Raw genomic sequence first — 25,186 nt, 5'->3', positions numbered from 1 at the left:
GATCTAGAGGCTGTACTACTACGTGAAATAAGTCAGAGAAAGACAGACGCCATATGATTTCACTCGTGAAATTTAAGAAACAAAACAAATGAACAAATTAAAAAAGAGACAAACAAACAAAAGACTCTTAAATATAGAGAACACACTGGTGGCTGCTAGAGGGGAGGCAGGTAGGGGACGGGTGAAATAGGTGAAGGGGATTAAAGGTACACTTATGTTGACAAGCACTGAGTAATGTGTTGAACCACTATATGCATACCTGAAGCTAATATAACATTGTATGCTACGGATATTGGAATTTGAAAAATAAATAAAAATTTGGGGCGCCTGGGTGGCTCAGTCGGTTAAGCTCCTGACTCTTGGTTTCAGCTCAGGTCATGATCTCATGATCTCAAATCCCTCTTCCGGCTCCCCGTTGATAACACTGGCTGGTTTGGGCTTCTCTCTCCCTCTCTGTGTGCCCCTCCCCACTCAAGTGTGCGCATGTGCTCCCTCTCAAAATAAACTTTAAAAAATAAATAAAATTTTAAATTGATTAATTAATAAATTAAAAAATCTATTCTCTTAGCAACTTTCACGTATATAATACAGTCTTGTTAACTATAGTTACCATGCTGTACGTTAGAGCCCCAGAACTCATTCATCTCATAACTAGAAGTTTATGCCCTTTGTGTCTCATAGCATTTTTACCCAGTACCAGTTTTCCTAAATCAAAAAATATTGCACAATCATAATCTTCTTAACTTTCAAAATATTCGGAGACCTTGCCATTATTTTACATTTAGAAGAACATAAGAATTATGACATAAAACAAATACCCTAAAGTCTTGTCTTAATTAATAGTACCTATGAACACTGAGCTGTTCTAGGCACTGGAGATAAAAAGAAATGGTCTTAATTCTTAAGGGTCTCATATAGTCTTTTTAAAAAAAATTTTTAATGTTTATTTATTTTTGAGAGAGAGAGAATGAGCGGGGGAAGAACAGAGAGAGAGGGAGACACAGAACCTGAAGCAGGCTCCAGGCTCTGAGCTGTCAGCACAGATCCCAACATGGGGCTTGAACTCATGAACTGTGAGATCATGACCTGAGCTGAAGTCAGACGTTTAATTGACTGAGCCACTCAGGTGACCCAAGGGCCTCATAGTCTTGAAATAAAGCCACAAACATTTAGAAGAAGAAGAAGAACAAGAAGAAGAAGAAGAAGAAGAAAGAAAGAAAGAAAGAAAGAAAGAGAGGGAGGAAGAAGAGAGGAACAACTCACTGTCACATGATGGTTTGGACAAAACAGAAATGGGAGTTCAGAGGAACAGAAAAATACTGACGCCTGAGGATCTCAAACAATGGCATCACAGGGGTTATGGAGTTTGAAAAAAGGTTAAAATTAGAAGAGAAGGAATGGTCAGTCTAGGCAGGAAGAATGATCTGAGCAAGATCTTGGGGTAGGGCAGTTCATGGCAGGTTTGGAAAAGGAATGGAAGCCAATATCTCAAGTGTTATCTCTCTGAAGGCTCTGTAGACATCAATTAGCCAGAGAAACAGATACAGTAAAATTAACTTCACAGATACGCTGAAAAGTGTTGAGTCAGCAAGTAGTGCTGGAGTTTTCTCAATCTTAAGAAAAACAAATGAATAAGGCTCGTAAAAGTAATTGAACATTGCTGTGATCATTTTCCATTATTTGTACCCACCAAATTATCTTTCACTTACATGATATGCCATGATAAAGTCCTTACATTAGAAAATTATATGATAATTTACTGGATATTAATGTATTGATTTGGGCTTGAATAATTCAAAGAGGTATATACTATTGTGATTAGTATTATTACGCTCCATGTAAGTTTCTCATTGTGTTCACTAAGACTATGAAGCTCCATAAAAAATGGCTAAATTAATTTTGAACTCAACATCATCTCTTACATTCCTGCCTTTTAAAAGTATATATTCATAGGAAATTATTCACACATTTACAAAATGTGCTCCAGGGTTTCTCTTTGGCTCATGGTCTGAAAAGTATCTCAGTTTTAATCTAAACATACAGAGAAATTTACCTAACAACAAATTTCTTGTTGCTGTCAAATGAATTAGGAGGCTCTGAGCCTCTTAAACTTTGCTTAATGTTTCCTGAAGCACGAAGATAAGCACCTCTAAAGTCAGAAAAAGTGGGGAGGATGGCAGAGAAGAGGTCTCTAGCATAGCACAGTTGGCCTGAAACTGGGTAGGCACCGAGACCTTTCTCAAAAGCCCCTTCCTCATCCATCCAACACTTGCCTCTCCCCAGCCAGGTCCTCTGTCTACTCCACACCTGTACCTTTATTCAAGCTATGACCTCGTGCAACCCATCTGCTTGCTCCCTCCACACCAATCTGTCCCCTCTGCTCCCCATCTCCCTGCACTCAGCTCGAGATTTATCTGCTGCAACGAGCGTTTCCTTTATTCCCTGCAACCCAAACTGCCCTTAGTTTGCTTACATCATTATACATTGTTTTAACTTGTTTATACCAGTTTTCTTCTTCACTGTACAAGTTCTTCTGGACTCATTCTCCTCTCCACTCTGTTGTAAACTTGATTGTAGGAGCATCTGCCATAGCTTGTGAAATTCACAATAATTCATGTGACTGGCCCATTTAACAAATTATCAACCATGCATCACAGCCTATTATGTGCCAAGCAGAGCAGTCAGGTGAAGGAAGGGACACTATAGACACACTCCCAGCTTCCCAGAGGGTCTGGTCTCAAGGCCCTCGGTCAGAGTCTGTTCTTCACTTGTGGGCCTTTGATCTATGTCATTCCTGTTTACTTTGGATGCCTTCTCATTGCCTTTCCGCCAATCTTTCCCTCTCATTTCAAAATCAAAATCCAATCTGGGATCTCTTTTAAGCTATTAAGAAGGTACGAATCAGGTATGACTAAAAATGCCAAACACATGAATTACGAGGAAACAACTCTGGTAAATCAATAAGCCACGACAATTCCAAACACAAAACCACCCCCACAGTTTTAGCCGAAGTTGCAAATAAAACAAAGCTTTTTCACATGTTAAAGTAGAAAAAGACGACCAGTATCCACCTAGCAAGACCCCATCCGTGAACCAAAAAACTGGTTTTCCTCTTACACTGTTTTGCTGGCCAGTGGAAGGGACAGCGAGAGAATCCAGTTTGGATGCATTTCAAATATAATATTAAGATTTAATTGACTTAATCTGAAATATGCTCACAAAAACCAGAGTTCTTCCTCTGTGTCTACTCTGAGTTATGGGATGGGTCCAAACGTGGGTCAAGCCATTTGACGCTCCAAGCCATCTTCCAGTTTTCCACCTTACCGAGCTAACGCGGAGTCTAGACTTCATCCTACCTGGTGGCACAGTTCTTCCCACTGTCTCTGCAGAAGCTCCATGCGTTCGTTCAGGATGGAGATATCATCGGCGCTGATGTAGGCACAGAGGGTGTCCTTCAGCAGAGCCAACTGAGCCAAGTCATCTGTCCAGTTCCCAGCTGCATTTTCCAACTCCTAGATTAAAGAAAAAAGCAACAACCCCCCCCCCCCCCCAAAAAACGTGAATACCCATGGATATCTATCATCAATTTCTGAGGTGTATTAGGAATCCCCTCTTGGTACAATGATCTTTCCATCCCATTCTATTTGAACATCTCACTTGGTATCTACTTTATTTGCTCTGATGTAATCTGATACTTGGCCAAGTTCTACTGACAAAACCCCCAGTTGCTTACAGAATCTTCCTATGATCTATTTGCCATTTAATTGATCGTTTTGGCACATCTTTTCTAAGCTGAAGTTTCATCACTGCATGATCTTCTTTACTTTTAAACTGATTTCATAAACGGCTGATCTAGCCTTTATTTTTGTCCTGAGTTACTGATCATGTTAACAAAATATTTTCAAACAAACAAACTCCTAGGTTAACTTTCACCTTCAAACACTATGAAGTTGCTACAGTCTGTGATAGAGACTTAACACAGTTGCTGAAAAGATCCATTGCTATTATTACTCAATTGAAAATAACGGAAATACATTTCCTCTAGGAACACAGATTTCTTCAAGTTACTGAAGAAAATTATGTACTCTGTCCTTTTGGGGAATGATTTAAGAACAAATCCATAAAATACTATTTGGATGAGCTGACGTTGGTTTTTGCATGCTTTGAACCGATGACCAGCTTTGCAATTTGTATAACCTGCTTTTTGCCAGCTGTTGATGCTTTTAGATTCCAGCCAATTTTGTGTATAAATCGAGTATTTCACGTGGCTTTTCCCCTATCTTTTTGTCTCTTCACACAGGAGACAAGTTTCCAAAAGCAAAGGCAATTAACAGTCCTGTTTGAGGCTAACTTCTCAGGCAATTTAGACAAACAAGATTTTAGTCTGAATTTTCCAGGTAATTGCTTTGTTTTGCTGCAAAGGGTGCTTTGGGGAAGAGTAGCAGAGAGCTGGACCAAAATGCATCCTTTTAATCTCTGAACTTAATAGCAGGGTATGTTTGTAACTGTTGTATTTTAGGAGACGAAGTCCCATGGTAACAGTATTTGGCTGAAAGACCAAACCATCCAGGTGGATTAAATATACAGTATTTCTGCTTATATTTGCAGACATTAAACTGTTAAACCAATGTAAAGATTTTTCCCCTTTTAATTCCAATTTCTAGGCCCTAACCCAAACATCAGATATAACCCACGGTGTAAGGATTATAAAAGAAACACCACCACCACCAAAAACCAACTGTTTCAGACCCACGGACTCCGTTAGATGAGTCCATGTAGTAAAAATACAGCCTCTGGATTCAGGCAGCCCTGATACTGACTCACTTTGAGACATTATTAAACTTCTAGAAGGCTCAGGTTTCACATCTATAAAACAGAAATAACAGATTGTACTTGTAAGCTTGTGTTTATGCCAACTGAGATAATATTGGCATAATCACTGGCACATCGGAGGAGCCCAACTGATGCTCGTTTGTTTATCAAAATTTTCTTTAATCACTTCTTATAAACTGACAAACGCTTTAATCTTGGCGTATTTCTGAATTTACATCTCAAGATAATATTTTCCTTATTTGCCATCCATGATGTAATTAATGTATATTATCTCTTATTTTTCCTAAACCTGCCTCTTTCAAGTTTCAAAGAATATCCTTAAATTTTAATACTGGTGGAAAATTCTGACATCATGATTTTAAGACTTTTTAAAAAATCAACCTTTCTTTAATGCTTATGACTTCTTAGAGTGAAGCAGAGAACTTCTGCTTAAAATCCAAATCATTTAAGTACGTGTGAAGTTTTAAACAGCATTACTCTAGAGCAGTAATTTGCAAATGACTGGGGAATGCAAAGACATGCATTATTTGGGGGAGAAAGAGCATTTGCAAAGACAGTTTTTACTGGATCTGCACATCGTTCGGCAGAGAACTGCCATCCAAAGACTTCAGCTGACTAGATGGGCATGGACAGAACAAATCCTACAGCCACTAGGTCATTTTGGTCTCCATGAGTTCATGATGCAGGGAGGGGTCTGTATCAGCTCCTGATTTGTTTCCAACTGTGACCTGACAGGTTGACCTTACTCTTTAGGTAGTCAGGGCCCTGAGAGTAACTGAATGACCGTGTCTCTCCATGCTCTGACTGAAATCAGCTACTTAGAGATCCCATTTTCCTTATGGAAGAGTCTGGAGGACAGGGTGTTCCTCCAACGGCCAATTCCCAGGCTGCCAAGCCTCGTTCTTCTTTCCGTAAACTAGACTATTCTGCTGCAACAACTCCCCAGTGTAGATGCTTTAAAAAGACTGTGTTCATTGCCCTCGATCCAGCTTTTAAATATCTTTTAATGCTGTGTTTTCCATTGTCATTTGCTTTCTCAAGATAATCCATGAACTAGCCTATAATTTCATCAGCTGCAATAAATCAACAACCAAGTTTCACCAGAGTTGCCTGCCCCAACGCAATATCCTAGGAACGTGCATCTACATGTAGACAGCTACAGCAGTTTGACAGAATTAGGCTTTCAGGGGCAACATTACAGCAGAAGCAGACAGGTAAGTGATGGCTAAAACGTCAGTCCAGTAATTCACCTTGCAACGCATCTGCTCTGCATGGAGCTCTTCGTGGTGATCTGGCAGGGGTGGAGACAGCTTCTTTTTGAAAGTTCGTAGCTTCTCCAGAGAATCAGCTATACCATTCTCACATTTTTCCCAGTCCTAGAATGGGAGGAGAAAGAAAGTTCATGGTGTTTTTTCTTTGTAGGAAACTGGAATGAAGGCCAAACACTCTCCTGAATCCCAGAGAAACAACAAAGATACCCTGGTGAATAACGCGAAGGGGAGTCCACATCCATTTTCACGTAGGCAGCATCAGAACAGCGGGAGTTCTACATTTATGCTATGCCTCACTTTTCCCTATGACAATGGGCATACAGACTCAATGACTGTTGGAGGGTTGGAGGAAGCAATGGGTGTGAATGCACCAAATACAATGCCCAGAATATTACGGGGACTCAAAAATGTTATCTGGATCTGAATCAATCCGCAGAGGTTAAGAGTATAATTGTACTATTTTGCCCCTTTCCTAGCCCCATCTACGATGTGTCTACACTACCTCAAATGCTCTATAAGAGATAAAAAAGAGAATATGGAATCTCTTTCAGGATGAAATGTGTTTGAATAAGAAAAGTGAGATGAAATGTAAAAATAATATAACCTTGACTCTGATTCAATTCATTATATGACTAGTATGAGGCACATAAATTTGAATTGTTACAGAACTAGAAATACACAACTACAAAAGGCTGGCACTTGGTGGGCTCTATCTTGATCCTGCTGAAACATGTCACAAAGGGTTGAGTATATAACACATAAAATGGGAAACAATCAGCAAATGGAAGAAGAGAGATAAGGCAAAATGTTAAAAATATACAACTAGTATGCCAAACACTAATGAGTGCTCTGAAGAAGAATATCGCCAAGGTGAGTGGTAGATAGAGGCTGGTGGTATACAGAGGGGTAGATCGGTAGATCTCTACAGAGTGACAAAGAATATACATTATGTGGTTATATTTCAGATGGTTACACACCAAACTGGTAACAGTGGATACCTCTGGTGGCAGTATAGAGGAAATTTCATTTTTTACTCTACATACTTATATTATTACCTGCATTTTTTTCAGACACATGTATTTCTTTCTTTATTAAAAAAAAAGTAAAAGAAAAAAATTATTAAAGGAACCATAATGGACCATATCTACAAATTAAGTCCTATCTGGTGTCTCAGAGACAGTTCAAATTAAATTTATCTAAATAGATCTCCTTAATTTTGCCTGCTACCTCCCATTCCTGTCTCCCCCCCACCCCTTTCTGGTACCCCACCTCCACCCCCACGTCCAGTGGCCACTCCCCACAACTTAAACTACTGAACTCCCAAGAAAGACAACTAGAAATGCTTTCGGTAGTGAGCATGGTGCCTTTTCCCTCACATTATCTCTTCCTTTGTCACCAGTCTTTTCTCATCTGGGCTCTTTCTATCTCCTCTCCTGACACTTTACTTTTAGTGCAGCAGCCCATAGGTGCTATGAGCGCACCTGTCTTCTGTAAGAAGTGCTGACTAAAGCACCTCCCTACCCAAAAGGTCTTTTGGTTTCTAACCAGACTGAGCATTTGGCCCAAGATTCTCACTGCACTTTTAAATTCCTCCAGGGAACTTCCTAGAGTGCATAACCACATTCTCTCTTTCCATTTACCAGAAACAAACAAACAAAAACAAACAAAAAAACCACAAACTGTCAGTCTTGGACAGATCTGTTCCAATTCCCCCCTGTTGAAGTATCTCAGTATTCCCAGGCTACAATGAGTTCATTAATGCTCAGCATAGTGAGATCTTCTTACTAAATTCAGCAGCATTCTCCATGAACTCTTCACAGTCTGAAACCTATCCACATGCCATCGATAAATGTTCATTGATCTAAACGAGAAAAGGCCAGTTTCCTATTTTCCATAATAAAACTAAGAGGCAACAGGAAAGCATGTGAACATATAGGCCATAGAATTATATAATCACTGTATTCCTGGCATATTTACTCAGAGCATTAAATCAAGAGCTAAACACAGGTAAGCACCATAGCTGTGATATGAAGATACACTAAGATAAAGAAAATGACATTAACTTTAGAATTTAGCTGCATAAATTTCTTCTTAGGAAATTAGGTACTCATGTCTGATTTAAAATAAAAATCAACTTAACAAAATAAACTAAAAAATAAAATAAAATCAACTTTAACAAGAATAAGGATTCCCCTTTCCAAGGATGGCTTGGATTCTGAAGCTATAACCCCGTCTTTTTGCTACATGAATTACAAGGGACTAGCAAGATGGCATGGTCTGTGATCATCTATCAAAGCGGACAGACATCTTACACGCCAACAGACAGACTGGCGAGAAAAGTGAATGCAGTGACTCAGCCATTTCGCCTTATTAAATTCTCGGGGGTGCGTCCAAAAATCACATTGCAAATAAAGAAAAATATAGGATTAACATGATCTCTACAGAATGAGTTACAATGTTTTTAATCCTTTCCTGAAAGCAAAAAAGAAGAAAAAAGAATCAGGCGTATTGTATTACTGATGAATTGCGCTGTGCGCAAATAAAAGTTCTTTATCAAACGTTCAGTGGTATTTTTGATGGAGTGTTTCCTACACAGAAGGTAATATATTATTAAATAAAATCCAACAGAATAAACCCAATGGGTGTGCATACTTTAAGTATTATAAAAGCAAAACGTGTTCCATTCCCTTTGGTTATTACCTGTGATCCAAAAAAGTGGCAGGCCAAACTCAATAGATAATTTTGTTAAAGTGTTGGTGATTATCAACATATACAAAACTTGACTCCTTAGCTCTGTTCACTTTTTGATATGATAATAATACCAACAATGACAATTACCATCATTTACTGAATGCCCAAATGTGTAGGTATCGTGCCGCCTGTTTCACCTTCATTATATCATTAAATCCTCACGATGCCATGTGCAGGAGGGGTTATCATACCCACGATATAGAGGAGGAAACTGAGGCTTAGACAGGTTGAGTTAACCAGGTTACTTGGTTTATTATGCTTTTAACTTGGATTTATCTGAGTAGAGACCATGCTCTTTTTCCAATGCATGTATCATCATGTTTTATATATAGTATTGTCAAGTGAGGGGGGAGAAAACTGGATTGTGGGGGGTCTGGATAAATCTACATCTCCCTGAACTTGCAGTGTGATCAGTATGCTCTCTGTATCCAACGAAAGGCTTAATATACCTCCCGAATTTTATCTCGTAGCAACGTGCTTGGATAAGTGAAAATGAAATCAAGAGTATCTTCTTGGATAGGTTTTTCTTGCTATAAAATAAGAGATATCGATCTTAAAAACCACTTTAGAGTCTCAGATCAGGGAGTGGAATCTACTCCTTGCATTCCTGTTTGGATTTATAAAGTCATCACACGGTTCTTGGCTTAGCACGGACCATTAATCAGAATTCATCACTTGGACAGACTTATTAGACTTAAAACTACTTAGTGGGGGGATTTTTCTGCAAGACACATTGCTGAAAACTAGGAAACCTCTCCAGCTCGTGCAAGACAGGACAAAGTCTTAAATAAGACAGAGGGTATCAAAAACCTGCAGGGTGTGAGTTAATCTTCGCATCATCTGATTCGAAAGCTAACAACAGAACGAAGCAGCGCAACCACCTGTGTGGCTCCTTAAACTGCATCAGGTCTCTAGGAGGAAGGAGATGAACTTACTTTCAGCAGGAAGGCCAGCTTTTTCTTCTGTTCCTCCAGACGCACACTGGCCGATCTCCATTTCTCTTGGATTTCAGCGAGTTCCGCCTGCAAGGCGGCCTCAGCTCCACTGTCGGCCGAGAGCAGAAGCTGCTTGCCAGCCTCCACTGTTAGGATGTAGCTGCCTTGTTGTCGCAGGAACACTTTTTCTTTGAACTGAAAGGAACCGTTGCTTTTTACTTTCTCATTCTTTTCTTCACCATATCCCTATTCCAAGGATTTTTAAACGACTCTACGGGTTTTCATACATAGCACGCCCCCTCGATACAACAAACATTACTGAGCGCGTACTCTGGGCACGAATGAAGCAATGTATACACACGAGTGAGGATTCGACAGGGGGAGGCTTAGTTTCTGTCCCCAAATTAAATGCAGTCACAATGCAATATGAAAACTGCCCCATGAGACTGATGCGTAGGGAACCCACTCCTACATATTTTAAGTTTTATTGTGGTCTTTTTATTTCTTCTGCCGAAAACATTTAGGACACTTGTTTGATACAAACAACCGATTCCAAGAAAGACCAGTGCTCAAATATCTAACCCATGTGGATGCAAGACAGGCTTCCTCGAAGGGAAAAGGCTTCATGAGTCTTAGAGACATAGGAACACGACTAGATTAAGAAGGACCCGGTGTGAGGAGGGCCAGGAGTCAGTCAGAGGAATCCTTCCACACAGAGAAATGAAGATGGGAAAATTTGCCATTGAGATAAAGATGATGAATTCAGGATCCTGGATGCAGTTTTCAGGGGGAATGCAGTATGCGTGTGACAGAGCGGCAGAAGAGGACACAAGACCACACCTGCAAAGGCATTTTTTTTTTTAATAGTGAAAGTGACTGAGATTCACAGGGGAATATTAAGCAAGGAAGTGATGTGTTTGGATTACAACACTTTGCAGGAGGGTAGAAGACGGAATGGCAGGTGGGCATATATTGGATATACTAACAGGTTAGAAAGCTGTCGTCTACGGGGCACCTGGGTGGCTCAGTCAGTTAAGCGTCCAACTTCGGCCTAGGTAATGATCTTGTGAGTTCAAGCCCCGCATCCGGCTCTGTGCTGACAGCTCAGAGCGTGGAGACTCCTTCAGATTCTGTATCTCGCTCTCGCTCTCTGCCTCTCCCCCATTCACGCTCTGTCTGTCTCTCTCTCAAAAATAAATAAACATTAAAAAAAGAAGAAGAAGAAGAAGAAGAAGAAGAAGAAGAAGAAGAAGAAGAAGAAGAAGAAAGCTATCATCTATCATGAGCACGGCTAAGGCAGTGGCAGTGGGAATATATTAGATATAGGAAGGGAGAGGAAAAGAATATAGCTCTAGAGCACCTCCCAGGGTCCAAGTGATAGAAGCGTTAGCCGCTGCCAGACATTTCCTTGAGCTGGGGATGTGGGAAATGGACTGCTGAAGAATGGCTGGTCCTGAGATCACAGGCCCTGCTGGAAGCTGGAACCCATGGTGCACACTAGGTCTGTATGCACACATATATAATCTGAATATATAAGTTGAAAGCTCAGGAGGTAGATGGGACTAGAAGATACCACGCTGGCCCTTCTCTGCTGGTAGCAGGCAGACAGATGTGTGGATGAGGTCTCCCAGAGAAGCGAGGAGAAAGAAAGCAGAGAGCAGTGACCGCCAAAGCAAAAGGAGACCATAAAACATACTGGGAAGCACTGATAAGAGCACTAGCACGTATCTGTCTAAGGGGCTGGAGTCCCCAGTTCCCAGATAGATGGAAGTACGGAGCCAAGCCAGGAATGGACAAAAAGCTGAGACAGGACCTAGACTTTTATCTTTTCCGGAATGCTTAAGTTACACATTTACGTTGCTCGTGAGTATAATCAATGCGGTGTTCCTTTCCCGGCCACTGCCTTTGCCTCCATGCTGGGGATTAGTGAGCTGCTGGGAGGCACTGGTGTGGAAAGTGGAGAGGGTCTGTAAGCAGCTGGGCCCGACCAGACAGAGTGTCGTCACCATACACGGGCTTTGTAATGCAATCGTATTGTGTGTTACTGTTGACACTCGGGAACAATGATTGTCCTCATTCCAGTGTCACTCCAGAATCCTTGCGAAGAACTGAGGCGAGGGTAAAGCGTGCAGTGGAAACACAGAAGAGGTTTAAAGACCGTGTGTTTTGCACCTTACCTGCACTTCATCAAAGAGGGTCCTTGCCTGCTGCAGTGGTATTGGGACACTTCCGAGAGCACTCACGGGAAGATAGGACACTTCAACCAACCATTTACGAAGCTTTTCTGCCATCTCCCTGTACCGCCTCCACTGGCGAATTTGGCTGTCGATGATGCCCCTCCTTTGCTGGGCCCTGCGAATCACTCCCTGCCACTGATTGCTGAGAAGGGTCAGTTTCAGGTTGAATTCATCCCTGGTGTGGAAACAATTACATAGGGAGGAAACTGTGTTACCCTGGGTACATTTTCATAATCAGACATGCCTACACACAATGTGCATATGCTTGGTGACCCTAAGCCCTGAGAAGTGAGTTAGGGCAGAGGTTTTCAAATATCATTCCAGGATCTGTTACTGGGTCTATTTCAAGTCATTTTTAAAATTTATAGCAGTCAAACTATTGGTTTTGGCAAACATTGAGTATTTTCATGTCTCAGCACAGGTTAAAGGCATATCTGTAAAGTCACTGTCATCTCTTCTCTCCCTGAGTACACAAGAGGTGGGGAGCATTGGGTAGTGACACCACGGGAATGTGCCCAAACCCTAAGAAGTGTATGCAGCAGGAGGCGACATCTTGTTCGTGCTACAGTGGGGAGAAAATGAGGACCAAAACTTATTTATACACTTCAGTTTTCAGCCAGAATTATAAGCCACTTTGGATGAACAACACGGGGTTATTTCAGCCAGAATCATAAGCCACTTAAATAAAACCATGTTATTTAAAAATGTTTCTTTAAAACTGTCCTTGGAAACTCTCTGTATTCTCTCACAGTAAACAGCCCTAATCTTTAGCAAATTATTATACATATGAATCTAGATCGTCCCCTCTACATGTTAAGCCTACTTCATTTTGTTCTTAGAAAAATGCAAACTATCTAGTTATCATTGTCTGTATGAAGGTTGTCCATATACTTAAAGAGAGTAAGTTTTATGTAAGTGTTCTTAACTTCAGGCTAAATAATCTCAGACCTTTTAGTTTGTCCTTCCTACATCTGTGTTTTCAACCTTAAAAAGGGGGTTGGTAGTTCTCTACGAAGTGTTAATTTGTGGTTCTACAATTCGTTTGTCCTATCAAATAGAATGAATTTCTCTGTAGATTAGAGCATTATTCACCTTTGCATACTAAAGTGTAACATCACTTGTTTTTTCTCTATCACGTAAGTTTTCCTTTTCTTCCCTTCCATATACTATTTTCTCCTCTTGAGGGTGGCTTCCAATCTGAGCTTGACTTACTGTTCTGGACCCCTACTTTCTTGACACCTCTCATTATCTAGGCCCACTATACACCTTGGTTTTGTAAACCAAATGTATTATTGGTGCTTCTTGCTTCTGAAAGGAAATTCTGATATTAATAATCTAATTGCAGTAGAATCAAATGTGATGAATTAGGTTCATGAAACTCCCCCAGAAGTTACAAGCATCCATCATCTCCGAAAACATTTAACTGCAGGACTTGAGAACGTCCTGCAACATGAAAAGTACCCTGCACAGTACTTTCCCCCTCAGGCCACCATCCACCATGTCTTTGGAGCCCTTGTCCTCAACAGTCCTGAGCTTCCTGCCAGTGTGAGGAAGTACTTACCACATGACACTGTCCCTGTGGCTGAACTTGAACTCTCAACACGAAATTTAGAAATGAACTTTTAAAACACAATACATTCCTAATCTGGGGCTTTCGCGCTCTAATCCGAATTTTTTTTTTTCCTTTCAACTTTGAGAATTATCCTTGGTTCAACCCTCCCATTTTCTTCTTTTTGGTGTTTCTCCTTAACTGTTAACATTTACAATTGAATAGATGTTGGCTTGTACATGATTTTTAAATTTTGTTTTACTTCCTCACTTAAACTTTTATAATACTGTTATAGAGTTGATCAAGGGAGGCTAAAGCAAGAATAAGCTAATTGAATTTGAATTTGTTTTATTTTGAAGGCCTTAAATTCTCAGTAAAGCCCATGTTTAAGTCTGGCTCACTTTGAACAGAATAAATATGGATTCAGCATTTTTGTATCCTTTGGATAATTACCTAGTAGTTTTCAATTGCTGGGTTGTGATGAGTCACTGGGTTGTCCTCCTGAATCTAATATTACATTGTATGTTAACTAACTTGAATTTAAATACATAATTTTTTAGAAAAGAGTAAATACGTTATCATATTTTGTTGTTCCATAGCATGACCATGAAAATGTTCCATGTTACCTCCAAAGAAATATCCACTCAAAACTGAAATTGCTTCCAAAACATTAAAAAAAAAAAACAAACCTTTTAATAAAAACAATGATTTACGTTCTGTTTTGTTTGTTTTTGTTTTTTCATTTTTGAAAAAAACACTAAGTTAATTCTAATCACGGTTACTGGGCCTTAATATGGGAGAGATGATTTTATGTAATAAATGCAGTTATACTCCAATATCACCACATAAAGTCGATGCAATAGACTAGCTATTGTTCCCAGGAAATGTAAACACAGTATGAAATGGTCAATTCACATACCAGAAGTCGAAAGATGAGCTAGATTTTGCCTCTTCATTTTTAATAAAGAGGCAATCTGCTAAGTAAATGAAGAGGAAGCAGGATTTCAGTTTGTGTGTCTGCTGCCTTAAGGCAGCCAACCATTTTCAAACCTGGAATTACCATGCTATGGGAAAGCTGTCTGGTCCTGACTAAAAACCAGCTACTTAGCTGAGTGACCTTGGTCACATCAGTTCACATTTCTGGACCTCAAGTTTTCATCTATAAGTAAGAGAGATGATCTAGTGATCTCTATGCTCCCTTGAGGATACAATTTCTGTAGCTGTATGAGAATATTAGAAGCATCTGTTTATAAACCATTGATACATCATCGATAGAATTTGTTCTGATCTATTCATTAATTCCAGTCTCCTGCAGAGGTCTGGAGAAGGTTGGCTAGGTGATTTCCAATTACTCTCTGTCCTTTATATAATATAATAGCAGTTCTTAAAGAAGACTCAATACTCACTCATTTCCGAGATTCAGACAAGCCTCTCCTTCAATTACTGAGGCTCCATTGCAGCACAATTGCCTTAGGAAGATTAGATACATGCCCTCTAATCTGCTCATTAAAGAGAAAATAACTAATTCACTGGAAACTTTCTTCATAATAATATATCAAGGATCCTACCTGTCATCAACTTGACCTTGTTCTAGAAGACGCTGCCCATCAATAATGATCGAGTGCAAAATCTGCTGACGACTGAACATCTCTGCTTGAAACAACTATTATTTGAAAAATAGAAAAACATACTTTAGAGTTCCCAATTTCAGTGACCAGTTTTCTGGTAACTTTCCAAAAATTCTGGTTTTAGCAAAGCTTTGAAAAATGTTTCCAGTTGAATCAGGATATGTGTAAAATCCTGCAGTATAGAAATAATGCATTAAAAAAATTTTTTTAGTGTTTATTTTTGAGAGAGAGATGGAGTGCAAGTGGGGTACAGGCAAAGAGAGAGAGGGAGACACAGAATCTGAAGCAGGCTCCAGGCTCTGAGCTGTCAGCACAGAGCCTGACGCGGGGCTCGAACTCACAAGCCGCGAGATCGTGACCTGAGCCCAAGTTGGACACTCAACCGACTGAGCCACCCAGGCACCCCGAAATAATATATTTTTAAACAACCAATTAAGATATACTTAAAGTTTCATTTTTGTTTAGTAAAACTAAGTGACTAAAGGTAGAATTATGTTTCACTTCTTTCAAAATCACCTAATAACATTAAGTGTCAACACATAATTAGTATTCTGGTTTTTTTTTTCAGATAGGGAATAGCTTAAGATCTTTTAGAAAGTTGAAAAGATTTTAAAACCTCACATTTTTTAAGTCACTGTTTTTTAACTTAATTTGGTTAATAAAATTTTTTCACTAAAAAAATTCAACAGAAAGTTTGTCAAATTATTTCCACAGTTTTTAAGAGATAGTTTTATCTCTTATCACAGTTTTATTGAGATAATAATTCACATGCCTTAACAATTCACCTACTTAGAGTCCATAATTTCAGGACTTTAATTATGCTCCCAGAGTTGGGCACACACCACGACAATCAATTTTAGACTATTTTCTTTAGACCATTACCCTGAAAAGAACTCCACACTCAGCAATCACTCCCCATTTCTTCCCAGTCCATGAGCACTAGGTAATCACTAACATTTTCTGTGTCTATGCATTTGCCTACTCTGGATATTTCATGTAAATAGCATCCTGCCTGTCTTTTGTGACTGGCTTCTTTCCACTTAGCATAATGTTTTCAATGTTGACCATGTGAAGTATGTATCATCACCACATTCCTTTTGATTGCTGAATAGTATTCCACACATTTTACTTATTCATTCATCAGCTGATGGATATTTAAGTTGTTCCCACTTGTGGGTTACTATAAATAACACTGATATGGACGATATTCTTGCACAAGTTTTTCTGGACACATATTTTCATTTCTCTTGGGTATAAAGTTAAGAGTAGAATTATTGAGTCATATGGTAACTCTGTTTAATATTTTCAGGAACTGTCCAACTGTTTTCCAAAGCAGCTTCACCATTTTACATCCCCACCAGTAGCATGAGGATTCCAATTTCTATACACCCTCATCAACACATGCTGTCTTTTTCATCATAGTCATCGTAGTGGATATAAAGTGATAGCTGACTTTAGTTTTGATTCATTTTCTTTTATTCCATTCTAAGTCACCTTGATAAAAATGGACTTAAAAATACCCTCTACATTTTTAAATTCTCTATTTTTAAAATTTAAGGAAAATGCTTTAAAATTAGTTTTATTCTTTTTTTTGTGTGAGAGAGAGAGAGAGAGCAAGAGCACACAAACTGGGGAGATAGGCAGAGGGAGGGAGGAGAGAGAGAGAGAGAGAGAGAGAGAGAGAGAGAGAGAGAGAGAGAGAATCTTAAGCAGGTTCCACACTGAATGTGGAGCTCAATGCAGGGCTTGATCTCACGATTGTGAGATCATGACCTGAGGTGAAATCAAGAGTCCAGTGCTCAACTGACTGAGCCACCCAGATGCCCCTAGTTTCACTCTCTTTTAAGCTCTGCATTAAGCTTTTCTCTGCCTTTAAGTAAATCCTATCTCTCTCTCCATTTGCGTATATTTCATAAGTACATGGGACAATTTAGTTATACCAGGAAACCGAGACTAATAGCAAATTAATTAATTTGCTTTTCGCACACAGTTCTCTCTTCAGTGTTTCTTAAGAAATAATTATAATGAGTCTTGACCAAGAGGTACACTTGGAGATATCTGGTACGGAAATGCTTTTTACAGAACACACAATTTTCATTTATCAAAGACTCGTGATCAAGGCATAATTTCTTAATCAACTAGCCTTGGCAATATTAATGTAGTATGTAACTCAATTCAAAAATTGTCTTTCTGCATTCCTTCCACACACACCCCTGATCCCTCTCCCCACCCCTCACCCCCCATAAGGAGACTTTTACCACAATTCCGGCAGTATACATCACAGGATATTGACACCTGACACATTTTTAAAGCCAACTATGGAAGCAAAGTACTGGACCACACTTTTGCAATTAAGATGGGAAAACTCCAAGCTTAAGAGCTATCAACACAAGATACAGTGTTTGAAGTCCTCCACATGGCATTGTTATTACCCGAAAACCCACTGGCATAACCTACCTCATGTGCTCTCTGCTGCTCCAAAAGATGCTGATAATTGCCAGAAATCTCTACTGCTAACTTTTGTTCCGTTTGAACCAGGAATTCCATCCATGTTTCACATTTTTCCAAGAAAGTCTGATGTTGTAGCAAAAACGACTGCAACTTACTGACAGACCAAAGGAAAAAGAATATGATTATGTTTTTGTTCTTATATTGTTAGCATATAAAACTAGATTAAATGAATATCCTCTGCCTCTACTTCTAAATTGACGACCACAAAGTTTTCACCTCAGGTAGTAAAATTAAAAAAAAAGAAAAGAATAAAAGTTTAAAGTGGTAAGTTTTAAGAATGATAAAATTATGTATGTATCTTTGATAATTCTTATATGAGTTTTCTTTTTAAAATTTTTTTGTCCCAACAATTTTTAGTACCTTAGGCATGGGCAACCATTTCACTGAATCTGCCACTTCCGGTTCAAGTTTTGTAAGTATCATTGGAAAGACTCGGAACTTATAAATGTACACAAGCCATGCACTCATTTCTACTGATCTATCAGAGTGGCCAAAACATCTCTTGGTTACTCTACCTGAATCTCTCTGTTGTCTGAGAGGAGATCAGAGACCAGTGCCGGTTCAGATTTTGCATCCTTTTGATTTCTTTATCATTCAGGGGTAGCCTATATCCAAGCTCATTTAGACGGTCTAAATCTGGGGCCATGCTGCTGAATTTTAACATCTGTCCCTGAAAGCAAGATTTAAAAGCCAGTTTAGCACTATGGTAAGAAAAGGCAGAGTTCTTTCACGCTGCACAGTGGACCTCAGATTTCTGGAAGAAGCCAGTCTTTGGGCTCCTATGCGTTTCTAGGCCACTTACTTGTAATCTCCAGAGCTGCAGATAAAAAAGAGCTACATCTCCTAATCAGTTTCCAGTGCTTCTGCTGCAATTGCTTTTACAGCTACTTACTTGGTTTCACTGAACATGTAGGTAGTTTATGTGTATTATTTACTTGGTCTATTTACTCATAAGTAATTCTTGGTAACTGATGAAGGATGGAAATTATGCTGATGACTGAAAAGGCTTATTTCTTACCCTGTATATTCCGTGTATCTGTGCTATTCTGCTCCATTATTATCTAACACCAATAATAACATTTTTAATAGCAACAACTATAATAGTAATAGCTACCATTCCTTAAGCACTTATTATAAACCAAGTATTATTATAAGAGCTTTACAGGTAATAACTCATTTGCAAAACAATACCATAAGGTAAGTACCACTACTATTCCGATTTCAGGATGGGAGACAAGATGCTGAGAATCTGTAAGTAAATTGCGCAAGGCCCCCCAGCTAGCAGGTGGCAGGTCTGGGTAACAGGAGCTGTGGACCTCTTGCTAGATGGAACACGATCCCATTCAAGTTTGGAAGCCACCACACATTATTTCACAGCTTCAGTTTTAGGTCCTTGGCCCCAATCCCAAAGTTGGTGAGACTCAGCTGACAATGCCATCTAGGCTTTCAGATCTCAAACACAGGACAAGGCTGTCTTTTCTGTTTTTCGTGTGGGCATCTATAACCCCATCTAGGAAACCAGCTACAGGAGGAAGGAAATGTCAGGACACCTTTGGCTGTGTGTTTTCTCTTTTCATGCTCTGAAATAGGCTCATTACCCTGCAGACAGAATAAATCTTCCCAAGTGTTGAAGCCAAAAGCTTAACAACCAAATGGCAGAATTTCCATGGACAGATATCACATGAACAAAACTCACATGCCATGGTCCTTCTCATGGGGCTTACAGACTGTAAGATACTCTTCTAATAATAGAGTCACAATACTATTCCACAACAGTAGTCACCTGATCACATGAACATAATTAACTGGTATGAAAAAAAAATTTAAGAAAAAAAAAATAGTGTACTTTGGAAGTGTGTCCCTGGGGACCCTGACCATGAACAAAAGAAAAACTTTCTTAAGAGAGTGACATTGAACAAAATGACCGAAAGTTAATTCCTTTTGGTGGGAAGGGAGTTGGTGGGGCAAAAAAAGGAATTCCAGAAAGGGGAACATAGTGTGTTTCCACAGAAGCACTGTGATGGATGCTGAGATGGATGAGGCCCTAAAGAAGGTGCAAGCCAGGTACCCTGGGCCTGATAATCCACACCGGTCTTCACCCTGGGAGAGCAGTGGGGACCCGCGGAGGGTTTTAAGCAGAGGAAAAAGACAACGAACTTGGCATGTCTATGGTGTTATTTTATTTACTGACTGTTTAAAATAGTTCATAATTAAGTAAAACCTTTTAGAAGAAGATCATTCTGGCCGCTGTGGGCTGGAGGGGGAGGAGTGGCTGCAAGGAGAGTCACGGAGGCTGTTGCCAGTATCTGAGAGACAGAGGGCTTGTGTAGGAGAGGAAGGTAGAGACGGGGATGGAGGTTCCGTGGGCTATGAAGGAGGAGGTTGCCCACTGGGCATGGGAAGAAGTGAGAAGCAGCACTGAGTTGGGGTCCTGGGGCTGCTCCTGGCCAGGCTCCCACCGCAGTCTGTGAAATCAGTGCGTGCTCACTCCAGGAAAACAGAGCTGGCAAGGGTTTCTTTGGAAGCTCAAAATAAAAAGTAGGCCTATCTTAGGAGTTGTGAGTACTCCTTAAGATTTTGGGGACAAAAGATAGAAGATCTGGGGCTAGGATTTGAGAGCACTTACCTTAAGTTCTTCCATCCTTTGCTGGATGGTCGAGAGGTCAGAAGAGTGGCCAGGGTCCTGCCCTTGCAATATTTCTTCCGCTTCTACTATCCAGGCCTCCAAAGCTTCTAAACTCTTGGTAAAGGTTTCATAGTCAAGAACTCCAGCCTTTTTTTCCCACAAAAGAAAATTGATATTTAGAAATCTAGTTAAAGGGTAAGTGGGCATTGAAATTACTTTTCATATCGTTGTGTCAAAGTGCCACCCTCAAGATGCCTTTCCTAAAGAAACAAGGCTATATGATTTAAGCTTTCTTCTCTTTATTAACGTAATTTTTTGAAAACAGAATTATTCCTATGTACCATTTATGAATGAACTAAAGTTATTTGTAAAATATACTTCCAAACAGAAATATATTCTGATTCTTGGCAAAAACTTGCTATATAAACATGAATGTCAATATTAAAGCCACTTAGTGTTTTTTAGTTGAACACATTTTACTCAGTGCTCTAGAAGGAGGCATTGGTTCAAGGGCAAAATTACACTGGAAAGGACAGTGCAAGATGCCCACCTTCCCTTGTCCCCACTGGAACTTCCAAGTTTGTCTACTTTTTAATTCTTTGCTCTTGAAAGAGGCAAGGTCTCAACGATGGAAAAATTTTCTTTTCCTGTGTTGAGGCTCAGATGTTATAGAACGCCCGATTTATAACACACCTGTAACATGGTCTGCTGCTTGCAGAGAGCCTGTTCTAGGGCACATAAGCGTTGACTCAAGGACAGCTGATCGGATTGAATGGTTGATGCTGCTGAAGCATCCACTTGTTGCTTGAGCTGCTCTCCCAGCTCACGGAGAACAAAAAGGGAATCCTTCACTGTCCCCAGGCCTTTGAGGAGATCCTATAGACGATGAAAATATGCCATTATGCAACAACATGCTAAGGGTACTCCTTAAACTGATAATCAGCAAAGGTCCACACGTCTAGAAGCACTCAGTTCTTACTTTGTCGATTTATTACACTAAATCACCTTCATCTGCAGAAAAATGATCAAGCATTAAATCTGATGTTTAAAACCAGATGGGTGCTAACATTTTTAGAGATAAATGTGCTATTCTTATAATAAAAATCACATAGGTTCATTGTAGGACATCAGGGGAACTGCAGAGAAACATACATAAACAAGAAGAAACACGACTACAAGTAGAGCCAATAATGAAACATTTGGGCAGTTTTTCCTATCTTTTCCTGTAGTTGATATCAAATCAACAACACAGTGCTACACTGGGTGTTGTGTGGAAACCAATTTGACAATAAATTTCACATTAAAAAAATAATAAAAAAATAAAGTTAAAAAAAACACAGTGCTACATTTTGCCTTTTTCTACTTAATATTATACACACAAGGGATGAGTTTGTGTTGTGTGGAAACCAATTTGACAATAAATTTCATGTTAAAAAAATAATAAAAAAATAAAGTTAAAAAAAACACAGTGCTACATTTTGCCTTTTTCTACTTAATATTATACACACAAGGGATGAGTTTGTGTTGTGTGGAAACCAATTTGACAATAAATTTCATGTTAAAAAAAATTAAAAAAAGAAAGTTAAAAAAACCCACAGTGCTACATTTTGCCTTTTTCTAATTAATATTATACACACAAGGGATGAGTTTGTCAACAGCATCTTCTGTATGCGTGGTCGCATTATAGTGGTTACAATGGGCCCTCCTGTTTTAGTGGGGCATAGAACCCCAGCAATGGCTCTGGTGAGCAGAGTCAAGCAGTATAAAAAGAAGACTGTATCTTCATTCTTTGCCATAGTTTCTCTTGCCTCCATTTCTTTGTGGGACACTCATATGCTCAAAATTTAAGCCAATGGAAATTCCCTGTTTCTAGTTTCCTTCTACCACTAAGAGATGACAAATGACTGGTTCTTGACCCACCAGACACGGTGGAAAGAGCAAAGCTTGCTATGCCTATACACTGACTCTTGTGAAAAGGAGGGAAAAAAAGGGGGGGGGGCACCTCTGACTTTGACATAGATTTTTAACAAATTCAGAGAAATAATTTGGAGCATTGCCCTCTAAAACAGGTATGTGTATATCAACTCAGGAGGACTGAAACTTTAAAATGACATATCTTGGGGCACCTGAGTGGCTCAGTCAGTTAAGCAGCTGGCTTCGGCTCAGGTCATGATCTCATGTCTCGAAGGCTTGTGAGTTCGAGCCCCACGTCGGAGCCTGCTTCCGATTCTGTATCTCCTTCTCTCTCTCTCTGTCCCTCCCCTGCTTGTGCTCTCTGTCTCTCTCTCTCTCTCTCTCTCTCAAAAATAAACATTAAAAAACTTTAAAAAAAAATCACGAATCTTATAAAGATAAAATGTGGAAGTCAGGGAGAAAAGCATTACATTATCTTTACTGTAAATATTAAACTTTGGCTCTAAGGTAATTTATTCAGTATTTATGTGAAGGTATTAGGATAGGTTGAAATTTTATTTATGTGCTTTTTACAACTTGCCTAATTCTAATACATCGATTTGGGAAAGTTTACAAGAAGGTTTTTGAAACAAGTTCATTAAAATAAAGACAAATAAGGACGAAGAGTAAGAAGCATGGAATGAGTGAAACAAGAGAACTGTTCCTGAAAACCTAAAGTAGGTTATTGGCAACTTCAGTAAAAAAGAGAAATACTTTATTAAAAAGAAGTATTCCAGTAAGTCAGGAGAGAAAGACTTCTTTCTACTATTAAATTCTTAGAAGAAATAATGATGTTAATGCTTACATAAGATATAGATAATACTTTTCACAGATTTTTAAAAGATACAACATTATTCCCCATGTGGTCATTTCTCAAATTGATCAAATCTGTAAAAACAGCCCAAATCTTCACATGGATGGGATGCCATTAGGAAAAAATGGGAAAACAACTCCTCTCTAAACACGAAACAGTGGGAGGGGCCTCTTAAATCTGATACACGTGCAACTGTGTTCTGAAAACCTAGGAGCCTCGCTGATACTTACAAACAATATTTGGATAGCTGTCCCACATACTGAGACATACCAGAAGCTTACCCACAATCAGCCCGAGCCCTGCTAAACTCGAGATGTCTAAGACCCGCGTGGTGGGAAAGCGCCAGCGTTCCTAAACATACGTTGCAATCCTGAATCCACGTCGCGGCTTCGTCATCGGCAATGTCCTTGTTAGTGGCTGCCTTCAGGAGCTCACTGGCTCCATCCTCCTGCTGCTGAACCGTAGAAGCACACTGTTTGGAGTAGTCCTTGTATCTTTGCCAAAGTTGAAGGAGTGCCTTGCTGGAGCACAGCTGCTTAGCAATCTCTTCCAGCAAGTTATTCCATCTGGAAACAACAGCCAACACTCATGGGCAGATTAACACCTCTCAACAAATGCCGTTATTTACTATATTATTTTTCATGACCCTGCTTCACGTGAATATGGAAATAATGCAGGGATGTCTCGTCTCAATCTGACATAATTTTATCATGTAATATGGCTCACTCATATTTCAGGGGTAGATAGTAGGAATGAGGTCAATCTTGGGATATATAGCAGCTCTCATTTCTTTCGATGCCTCTTCACTGCATTTTCTTACCTTAAACTCATTTGTGAAAATCAAAACATGAATAGAGTCTTTAAAGCTCAATTTCAAAATGCCAGCAAGTTTTAGGTGTATCATTATTTATAATGAGGCTGTAATGTAAAATAATGCATAACAGTGTAAAATTAGCATGTTCCATACCTCATATTGACATCTTTTAATGTGGTGGTAAGAGTTTCTGTCACAGGTGGGTGACATTCTTTTAACAGTTGGTTGGTGATGGAACCAAAATTCTGTAAGTTCTTTTCCTGTTTTTCCAGATCATCTTGAAGATTCTTCCCAAGGGGGGGAAAAAAAAAGTGCCACAGATGACGTGACAGGATGCAAATTCTAATAATCGAGTTTAAAAGTAATTTAGAGCTGTTTTCATAAATGTGTACATAAACATACATAAACCATGACTTTGTTCCAATGCTTTATAAGTTTTCATTAGATAATCATTTCTTCTTTTAATGATTTTGCTCTTACGGGTGTAAGAAGGGATTCCTAGCAACTAAACCTTCTTACAGTGGCATCTGGAATTCTGCTGGAAAAGCTCGCATGAGTGTCCCTGTCCGTCAACTGGTAGGAAGCCATGCCATCTGTCACACTGGTTCTCTTTGCTGTTCAAAGTCAAAACCCACGTCTCCCTTGTATTACATACCTACAGGTGTTCTACCAGAAACTCCCAATAATTAGACCTTAAGAAGTCATGATGTTTCTGGGTACCATTTATAAGTTCTATATCTGGGTGTTCTTCCTTGCGAGGAATATTTACTAGGCAGATTATAGACTTGGCACAGTCTTCTACCAAGGACCAGTGAAGCATCTTGAAGGAAGACGTTCCCCCAGAAATATTACTGAGGTGACAGACTCAGTTCTTAGTAAAACTCTCTAGGTGAAGTAGGCTACACTAAAAAGTACTTCTAATTGCCACAAAGCTAGAAAATATGTTTTCAAACTTACTATTCTCAAAGCACGTTTTAATGATTCTCAGTATCTGCAACAACTATTTAAGGTTTACAGAAATTATATATGTATGTTTTATCCTCCCTCCCTCTTATCCCATCCACAAGAAAAAGCATTCCCTTCAGAGAGTCGGCGTATGAGGTCAGCAGCATATGAACTTTCATTGCCAAGCAGGGAAACGAACTAATGTAAGGAGGGTACATGCTGGGCTCCTGCTGGCATCCCCTCCCCGGAGGGCCTGTCCTGCCCATCCCGTAGTCTGCAGGAGTTAGCCAGGGAGAAAGAGTGGCCACAGGTGAGAGTG

The 25,186-nt window shown here is 39.5% G+C and overlaps 1 protein-coding gene across 18 annotated transcripts in view; it reads right to left on the bottom strand.

Moving 5' to 3' along the window:
• SYNE1 (spectrin repeat containing nuclear envelope protein 1) overlaps positions 1–25,186 on the bottom strand; it is a 476,190-nt gene that overhangs the window by 72,134 nt on the left and 378,870 nt on the right. For all 18 annotated transcript variants that reach the window (XR_008422842.1, XM_053904367.1, XM_053904354.1 and 15 more), the window contains 11 exons: positions 24,076–24,209; positions 23,470–23,674; positions 21,035–21,217; positions 20,342–20,488; positions 18,231–18,385; positions 17,662–17,809; positions 15,145–15,239; positions 11,968–12,202; positions 9,791–9,985; positions 6,084–6,209; positions 3,357–3,512 (listed from right to left, as the gene is read on the bottom strand). Coding sequence is in view for 17 of the 18 variants with exons in the window: in XM_053904367.1 (XP_053760342.1) it covers positions 3,357–3,512; positions 6,084–6,209; positions 9,791–9,985; positions 11,968–12,202; positions 15,145–15,239; positions 17,662–17,809; positions 18,231–18,385; positions 20,342–20,488; positions 21,035–21,217; positions 23,470–23,674; positions 24,076–24,209 (1,779 nt within the window). In the remaining variant the exon portion in view is untranslated. The remainder of the gene's footprint in view (positions 1–3,356; positions 3,513–6,083; positions 6,210–9,790; positions 9,986–11,967; positions 12,203–15,144; positions 15,240–17,661; positions 17,810–18,230; positions 18,386–20,341; positions 20,489–21,034; positions 21,218–23,469; positions 23,675–24,075; positions 24,210–25,186) is intronic.

The sequence above is a fragment of the Panthera pardus genome, unplaced genomic scaffold (assembly GCF_024362965.1).
Source record: "Panthera pardus isolate Hobbes unplaced genomic scaffold, ASM2436296v1 HiC_scaffold_17, whole genome shotgun sequence".
In the NCBI taxonomy this organism is placed as follows: domain Eukaryota; kingdom Metazoa; phylum Chordata; class Mammalia; order Carnivora; family Felidae; genus Panthera; species Panthera pardus.
Note: the sequence above shows the minus strand (reverse complement) of the source record. Positions and strands in the feature narration are given on the sequence as shown.